The sequence below is a fragment of the Watersipora subatra genome, chromosome 9, assembly GCF_963576615.1.
Source record: "Watersipora subatra chromosome 9, tzWatSuba1.1, whole genome shotgun sequence".
In the NCBI taxonomy this organism is placed as follows: Eukaryota; Metazoa; Bryozoa; class Gymnolaemata; order Cheilostomatida; family Watersiporidae; genus Watersipora; species Watersipora subatra.
This window is the reverse complement of record NC_088716.1, coordinates 22,589,525-22,598,723: the sequence shown is the minus strand read 5'-3', so window position 1 is coordinate 22,598,723 and position 9,199 is coordinate 22,589,525. Positions and strand designations below refer to the sequence as shown.

Genomic DNA, 9,199 nt, shown 5'->3' with positions numbered 1-9,199 from the left:
GCCGACCCTGGCAAAAAGTGGCTGTAGATTTAGTAGGGCCATTCCCCCAAACTGAATGAGGGAACCAATGGATTCTGGTCTTAACCGACCATTTCACAAGATGGCAAGATGCTCTACCTCTGCCTGACGCCACTGCTCCGGTAGTAGCAGAAGCACTTGATAGCCGTATCTTCTGTTACCTGGGATTGCCAGAACAAATACACTCCGACCAAGGCGCACAATTTCAATCTGCCCTAATGGTAGAGCTTTGTCGGCTCTGGAAGATAGCCAAAAGTAAAACCACTCCCTACCACCCTCAAGGGAATAGTATGGTAGAGAGAATGAATCGGACGCTCGGGGACTCATTGCGCAGTCTCCTGTTGGGAAGACAACAAGAGGACTGGGATCTTCTGTTGCCTCAAATTATGAGAGGGTTCCGTGCCTCGCCCCATTCTGCAACTGGCGAGACAGCAAACTATCTTATGTTTGGAAGAGAAACGCGACTTCCGGATCAAATCGTTTATGGGGTAACAGATACTGAAAATGTTACCACCCAACAATATGCCCTAGAGTTGCTGGAGCGACTTCAAGAGGCCCATGACAAGCTGCGGCAGCAGCAGCTCGAAATTCAAACAGATGATTCTGACGAACCTCCACTATACGAAGTCGGTGACTTGGTTAGCATGACACGAAAAAGAAAGAAGAGAGGGCAGAGCGAGAAACTGTGTCCTAAATTTGTTGGTCCTTTCCGAATCACTGAGGTGAGGCCCAACCACACTTACAAACTGAAGCGGAATGGTCAGGAATCCATTCAAAATGAAGGCCGACTAAAACCGTTTGTGGAGTGTGTGGAAGAAGGGGGTCAGGCTCCGTTTATCCCGGAGCCTGTGCGCCATCCTAACATGAAAGGAGCTAGAAAACTCAAAAAGGCACCTGATCCTTTGTTTAGTTTAGACGATTTTCCTCCGCTAATACCAAACCCAAAAGAGCGACAGTACACTGAGCAAGGAGCTTCCGCGGAAGATGTAGTAAAAGCGATCGCTCAGCCTGAGGTGTTAGAAGAAAGACCAAGGCGTTCACTGAAACATTATCTCGTAGATTATGCAAATAAGTGATGGATCGTCTCCATTGCCACGGCTGTGATCATCTCACAGGCCCATCTTGTGTTGGGAAGTAGTTAGTTACACATATATATATACCTAGTCTCATGTCATTATACTTTATTATATTATTATCACCATGCTCGAAGAACTGAGGGAACTGAAATCCATTCAGCGTCGTCTCGCCTCCAAAGTTGCGGTCAAAGAAGAAAGACTCCAGAGAGCATCAAAGGATACTTTAACCCACTGACTAATCTTTACTCACATTATTATAATGGTTACTCTTACTGTTGTATATTATCTCGATTTAAAGTGCCTTTTTTTTAATTAAGTCATTTAAAGGAAGGGGCTGTGTAATGGATTTATATATAATATCTGCGATATGTTGGCCATTTTTGTTTGGCTGAGAATTTTGCCTTCTTCATGACAAACAACCGGTAGACTTGAATTACGAAATTATGAATCATGTTGTTTGCTAAGAACGGTGGTCAGCTTGGAATTTCTGCTGACTCCGGAACTACAGCCTACACGTGAAAGGATAATGATTGGACCAAGTATATAGAGACTTTAAGTTTATTGGTCTACCATTTATGTTTAGAAGGTATATAATAATATGTTACCTTATTTTTACTCAGTCTTTTTCCTGCTCTTATCTGAATATATTCTAAGCCTTATTCTATATTCAAGGTATGTTTTAGTCTGAATCAGTAAATAAAAGGAATTATAACCTGTGAAATTAAGCTTGTTGTTATATCTATCAATCTAGATTGTGGATAAGAGATTTTAGCCGCATGCTATGCTATTCTAGGCTGTAACGGCTTATCACCGAACAGCGTTGGTCTATCAATATCTGATTATCTCAGATACTGTTTGAGTTTGTACAACTTTCCATAGTCATCATATCACTATGTCAAGTTGATTATCCTATGTCAATTGATTGTCTCAATTACATAGGACTACGTTATTGAAGTGGCAATTATAACACGAAAGTCATCCTTTCGGGGTTATGGGGTTACACTAGTACTGTTCATCACAGTTTAGTGTAGCTGTGGGCAATATCAATAACCCGAAAGTCATCCTTTCAGGGTTATGTGGCTATGCTAACACTGTTCATCACAGGTTAGTGTAGCTATCTAGGCCTATTTAAATATTAGGGTTAATATTAATCTGACAGCATTTAAACTATAGCCCGTGAGTTCTTGAAGGTGTAGTAATATAAAAGTATTAGGGAAAATCCTTCACACTGTTACATGTTTTCACATTTTACCTGATCTTAGCAGCAGCAGCTTTTGGTTGCCTTAGACACTGTACAAAACCGCTTTGGAGAACAAAAATTTTGTGAACGCTTGAAATTCAGTTTTTCTGTATTTTTAACTATGTTGTGGTCAATGCATTGCTGAGCAATAAATTGTACATGTACATATGTTAAATTGAATAGATACAATTGTATCTACTACATAATCCATCATCGATGTCAGTAATTTGATTTACCGTTATCACTGAAAATGTAGCTTTATATCTTGAGCAGACAGTCAAATGTAAACCATATGATACCAACCAGTACTAACATAGCCAACAAATCTTACACTAACATATTAGTAAGATATCTAATCTAAAAACTGCCCAACAACTGTAAACAAAGATACAATGAATCTCAGCAATGAATCTTCTCAAAACTACTGAATTATTGCATAAATTCATCGCACAAATTCCATACAATGACTGTATTTTAAAACTCCCTATATTACTCAACAATGCTTAACTATATCGAACCAATGTCTCAGCACCAATCTACCCACACTTACACTAAATATACCCACAGCTCAGATAAATGCCTCTTACTGTATGTAGATCAGACTTGTCAAGCAAAACACTCCTTTGCTGTTTTTAACTTGCGTTTAAAATATATCAAATGATTTCGTTATATGATTTTGAGTAAAAAGCCTGTTTGTTTTAGGTTTCTCTCAGTGATACTTTAACGAGTAGATGCTGCGGTCCTCTTTGATGTTGTAATTCTGATAAGTTTCCGCTCAGAGGCAATATTAGAATCATTAATAATTTAAAGCAAACGAAGCTATTATTAGTGGTGGTCTAACAGCAAAACAGCCATGTGGGTGGTAAAGTTATCATATGTGGAGGCTTGGGAACTGGCTGCATGTTGATTGGTTATTCAGCCATAACAACTTGCTCTTTTATAAGACTCCTGTTCCAGCTAGAGAGAATCAGTTGACTGGGAGAGTTTAGACGAGTAGAACTCACTGGAGCACATCTTTGGAATGTAAGTGATATGGTGTTGTCATTATATGTATTGTAATGCAGATATGAATTGCTTTAGTTTTGGCTTCTGATATTAGTTAGTCATGCTTTGAGCAGGTCTGTTGAAACTGATGGAGAATTAATGAGATAATAGGAATGCCACTTTGAACATAAACCGTGAAAATGTGCTATCAATCAGTTCCCGCCAATTTATTATGTAATTAACTGACATGAGTTGTAGCTTAATTTGTTCTTTGAAGATTATTGACTTATTGATTATTGACTGATTAGTGACTCTGCTGAAGTACGAACAGAAATATTAATTATGTCGTTGCTCTTTTAAAAAACTAATAGATTAAATTTGAGAAGTTTTCAAAAATTCAGAAAAAGCAAACAGCAGTCAACATTTATTGCAACCAATTTTCATGTACTTGAAGATAAGCATGACACGCACTGCCCTGTTAATGATGATTCTGCTCTCCTCTGCTGGAGGTGCTTACTATGATTGGAGAGCTGCTCTGCGGGAATATGAAAGTGAGTATTTGTGTCATTGCTATATTGTAAATAACTTGATGACAGACGAGCGCTGTTATACTGCTTGCTACATAGACTTGCGTCAACCACCAAACATGCACGTTTCTCACAAAAGGTGAGACAATAAGACAAGCAATACTGTTGGTTATTATGATTAGTAGGTCATCCAATCACAGGAAGTAAACATTAATGGCTAAAATAAAAAACTACTTACGTGTCACAGCTCTGTATCAAACTGCTTCATGTCACTCATCAGTGAAATGTTGATTGAAATGCCTATGTCTATGACTTTGTCTATTTCTATGTTTAAGTCTATATCTTGCTCAACTCTATTATCAATTGAGTATCGACTGAAATGCCCATGTTTGTGTCTATGTTTGGGTCTATCTCTATGTCTTGCTTTAATTCTATTATCAATTGAGTATCGACTGAAATGCCCATGTTTGTGTCTATGACTTTGTCTACCTCTATGTCTATGTCTTGCTTCATCTCTCTTATCAGCATGAAAAAAGTAGGTTACTATCTAACAATAGCACTCAGAGATACGAAGGGTTTCATTATAAAGCCATATTACAACGCTTTCAGTTGTCATGCCTTCATATCATACATGATACAATAAGCTCTGATACCTATCAAGCATAATGATGCCTGTTGATTTATTGCGCTAGAACCAAACCCTTGTCCATTTAGCTCCAGTTTTATGCCAATTAACAGACAAGGTTCTCGGACGGACGACAATGCAAATCGGTGCAAAACACTAGAAGTTTCTAGCATCTTTAGTAATTTCGAAACTTTGCAACTGGCTAATGTGAATAACATGTTGTGAGAGGAAATTGGCAATTGGCCATAATTATTCAACTGTGTGAGAACTCCAGCATAGACTTAGCATTAATTAATGTTTGTCTGCCACAGGAGAATGGAACTCAGGAGGAAACAACTTTGGAAGCACAAATGGACCTGGCAGACCTTGTAAGTTGAATGAATCACGAGTCTAGATGATAGATCTGCTGAGAATTTTGTTTGAGATTAGACATGTTTATCTTTCTTGGGTGATTAATTTCATCTGTCAGTTTCACCATTTAGTGATTGGGTGCCACTTGACTGCACTGGATGTGGATTAGTAGAAACCTCCCAACAGTTATGTGGTCGATCTTTCTTTCATGATTTTACAGTGATTGTTTTCTACTTGTTCACGATGAAGGGTGATGCCATATTGATGAGTCAATGACTATTGCAGAATTCATTGTTTGTGCATAATGATATTAAATATGAATTTGTACAAAAATTTGGTAGATTTTATCAGAAAGTGTTGACCAGTATTTTTTACCATTTGCAATTGTTTCTGATGTTTTATGTGATTTGACTGCCAGGATGTTTCAAGATTTAAATCGACACAACTTGATCGTGGTTAGAACTCTCAGATCAAATGAAAGTGCGATTGTGATGTCTATAGTTGCAAAGAGACCGACCGAATAGAGAGGCGTAACACTGGAACTCGAATGCAATAGCTGATATCAACTATAGCAATGATATCGTTGCTATAGTTGATATCATTTCGCATGCATTTTACTTCTGAGCGTTTTAACCACAACAAAGTTTTGGTAATTTCAATCCTGAAACATCCTGGCAGTCAGATCACCCCAAACATTAAAAGCAATTGCAAATATTAGAAAAATGTGACACCTTATAATAAAATCTACTAAAAATTTTTGCAAGTTCGTTTTATGTCCTGTAAGTTCTGTTGAAGCGCATGTTTGTGATGATTGTTGATCTGTTGTTTATGAGTCTCATTGTTGATGCTGGTATTACAGCAAGTGGCAGCACTAACAATGGAATGGGCAACACTGGCACGAACAATGGGCGGAATAATGCTGGAAGCAACAATGGTAACAACAATGGAGGCAGCAACAATGGAAACAACAACCATGGCTCATTCAATGGGAACAACAACGGAGGCAGCAATAATGGGAACAACAACCAGGGTTCATTCAACGGTAACAACAATGGAGGCAGCAATAACGGAAACAATAACCGAGGTAGTAACTTTGGTAACAACAACCCGGGGTCAAATAATGGGAACAACAATGGTAATGGAAACTGGAGAGGTAACTCCAGGTCTGCTAGCAAAGCTTCTCGGGGGCCATCTTGGAATACCAAATTGCAAGATTCTACTACGCCAAGAAATACCGAAAATACATTTTCTACAAACACAGGAAGTACCGTAGACTACTTTACCAGCACAGGAAGTACCAGTACAAAAAGTACAACTACCTTCTCTATCAGTACAGACAGTACAACAGTTGTCTCTACAGAAGTAGATGCTGAGAGGACACGTCCTGCCGCTACCGAGAGAAATAGACAATGGATGAGCTGGCGGGACTACGCAAGACGATGGGCAGATTATGGCAGACAACCTTACGAATATTCAAGGCCATCGTATGGCAATGAGCATACAACTCCTTCCTACAGCTATGAATATAAGGGCCGATATTCATCCCTCTATTCTTGAATATGACATTCATCCAGCCTTTACGGGCATCTGCTAAGGGTAGGCAACCAGTTGAGCAAGGCTGAAATATTTTTATTTTTTACCAAATTCAACCATAGTGTGGCTTTTAAATACTGCCGTAATGACTATTATTGGCCTTTTTATTGGTTGAAGACATTCTGCCGATACTCGGACAAGTGCATTGACTGTCAACTTTCTCGGACAAGTGCATTGTCTGTCAACTTTCTCGGACAAGTGCATTGTCTGTCAACTTTCTCGGACAAGTGCATTGTCTGTCAACTTTCTCGGACAAGTGCATTGTCTGTCAACTTTTTCGCTCCACAAGCTATACTTCCATAAGGTTTTTATTATTTTCCTATATCTTTATACACAAAATATGACTTTCGCTCGCATTCTGTATATTTTTGTACATATGGTGATTTTTATGAGCATTTGCTACTGGCTCCAATGTGTAATATAGTGTATTTCATAAAATCATTGTAATACAAATGTAATATTTTTTAGTATGCTTTTGTATATAAATAAAAATGAATATCGATTACTTTTATCCAACAGATGTTGTCTATATTTTTGGCTTTTAATTGAATAAATAGGCCTACATGTATACACAAGAATGCATTTATATTGCGCAATTTTTCCCACAAATCCAATTCACATTATTCCTTGAATCACACCTGTAAGATTTTCTATGTATCGGCTGTATCGTACCGATCACGGAACAAAATTTCTTGAATAGTTCAATGAACAGATTTTATATTGCTGTTGCCATGACACGACAGAAAATGTTACAATGGTAATAATACAAGCTACGACTATCATTCAGTTTGTTTATAATTAAAATTAATCGCGATTGGTACAACTTTTTTGGTTTTAAATGATAGCTACCGCTCTGTCCAGCTGTCCAGCTGTCCAGCTGTCCAGCTGTCCAGCTGTCCGCTCTGCCTTCGTGCACAACGAATGAAAAATAATTTGTCGTCTATTTGTAGGCATATATTTGATTCGTTAAAATGAGTGGTCCTCATTGATCAGATTACAATTTTTATTGTAATTCCTTCTATCTGAAATCAGCTTCGTTTAAGAGGACTCAAAGATTTGGTGTGAATAAAAGGTGTCTTTTTAATCAATGTCAAATCAGCAGAAATGATGAAGTGCAGTGTGGATGTCAAAGCCTTTTATTTCTGTGTTACAGTAGCAGTTATTTAAATGTGCCAACTTTGACGCCATCACTTAAAGTTCTGCGCATGCGATTAATAAAATGACTAAAATGCTGGCCAATGTAGGGCTTGAACCTGTGACATTTAGCTTATTAGACTGATGCTCCAGCCAACAGAGCTAATTGTACACTTTGTAAGACATTTGAACAATTGCACTACTTATCTTTATTCTCTGTGATTTATGACAGAAAAAGGGAACAGGCGGATGGACAATAACAGTATAGAGGCATTTTTGAATGAACAACAGACAATATAGAGTTCCACTCACCAATGTTTACGAATCAGGTCTCTAGACATGACATGCTTGATGAGTCATTTCTCCATCACACAGATCTAACCGTAGGTGAGTGAGACGAGCTTAACCAACCATCTGTGCTTTTTGAACTGGCAGGTCTAGTGACTAGAAGATAAAACCTGTAGAGCAATGGTTCTCAAACTTGTTGGTCGTACTGAACCCCACCAGTTTCATATGCGCTTTTACCGAACCATTTTTAATTAAGAAATGTAATATGATTTTTTTCAGCATGATTGACAATGGCTGCCCTGTAAAGCTACCAGGTTACATTCTATCAAATAACTCTATGAATAGCACAATACAGACTCCAAACTCCATTATTAGTATATGAGAGCGACCCAATAAGCTAACTTGCCAGAAATACTTGAACGCGATAAACTTATCGTCAATCGAGGCACGCTGTACCTTGTACATTCATATATTTGTAGCCAAACACAACTGCGCGTTTGACTGGTGCACAAAATGATCTGTGCTTTAACATCAACATGTTGAAGGAACAAAACCAATACACTGCATGAACTCACAACAAATTATATATCTTTATATAAAGACATGACCTTGCAAATCACTGTGACTTGTGCTGTTGCCTTGGAGAGACCTCCACCAGACATCTGAAACTGACTCACTGAACCACTGAGGTTCGATCGAACCCAGAAAAGGAACCTAGAATATTTTGTCTGCGCAGAATGCACCAAACGCTGCTTTGATTCCAATGAAAACCATGCATGTAGGAATATGTAGAAATTGTAAAATGACGAGTAGCATGTTTTTGTCCTACTACTCACACGTGTCAACATTCGTCAACAAGAATGTCCTTTCAATACTTTTCTATGTTAACACATAAACAACAAAACAAATTAGAATACAAAGTGTATGAAATCTGTTTCTCTTGATCAGTGCAGCTCATGCTGAGGTCCTACTTTGATTAGAGTGATACCAACGACAGTCAAATAACAGCGAGCACACTGCATAACAAGCATGATTGATAGATGGATTAAGCATTCATAAATCTGGCTAGAGCCAGAGTAAAATAGTCTGTGTTGACTCTATTCACAACTGTCATATACACAACTGTTGTAACCATTACTGTCGTATCCACAAATGGCACATCCGCAACTGTCATATCTGCAACTGTCACGTCCATTACGGACATACTCACAACTGTCACATCCACAATTGTCGTGTCCAAAACTGTCACATCTACAAATGTCCCATTTGCAACTGTCATATCAGCAACTGCCACATATGTACCTGTCACTTTCACAACTGTCAGATCTATGACTGTCGTTCCCACAAATGGCACATCCACAAC

The 9,199-nt window shown here is 38.3% G+C and overlaps 2 protein-coding genes across 2 annotated transcripts; both read left to right on the top strand.

Annotated features, from left to right (window-relative positions):
• The first annotated feature begins 236 nt into the window (after nucleotides 1-236).
• Nucleotides 237-1,094, top strand: LOC137404904 (uncharacterized). The gene has a single exon (XM_068091130.1). The coding sequence runs from the start codon at nucleotides 237-239 to the stop codon at nucleotides 1,092-1,094; it is 858 nt and encodes a 285-aa protein (XP_067947231.1).
• A 2,201-nt stretch (nucleotides 1,095-3,295) lies between these two features.
• On the top strand, nucleotides 3,296-6,412 carry LOC137403821 (probable serine/threonine-protein kinase clkA). Its single transcript, XM_068089884.1, has 4 exons — nucleotides 3,296-3,357; nucleotides 3,773-3,869; nucleotides 4,782-4,838; nucleotides 5,681-6,412. Exons 2-4 carry the CDS (start codon nucleotides 3,779-3,781, stop codon nucleotides 6,376-6,378), a joined length of 846 nt encoding a protein of 281 aa, XP_067945985.1. The 5' UTR covers nucleotides 3,296-3,357; nucleotides 3,773-3,778; the 3' UTR covers nucleotides 6,379-6,412.
• Nucleotides 6,413-9,199: the final 2,787 nt, after the last annotated feature.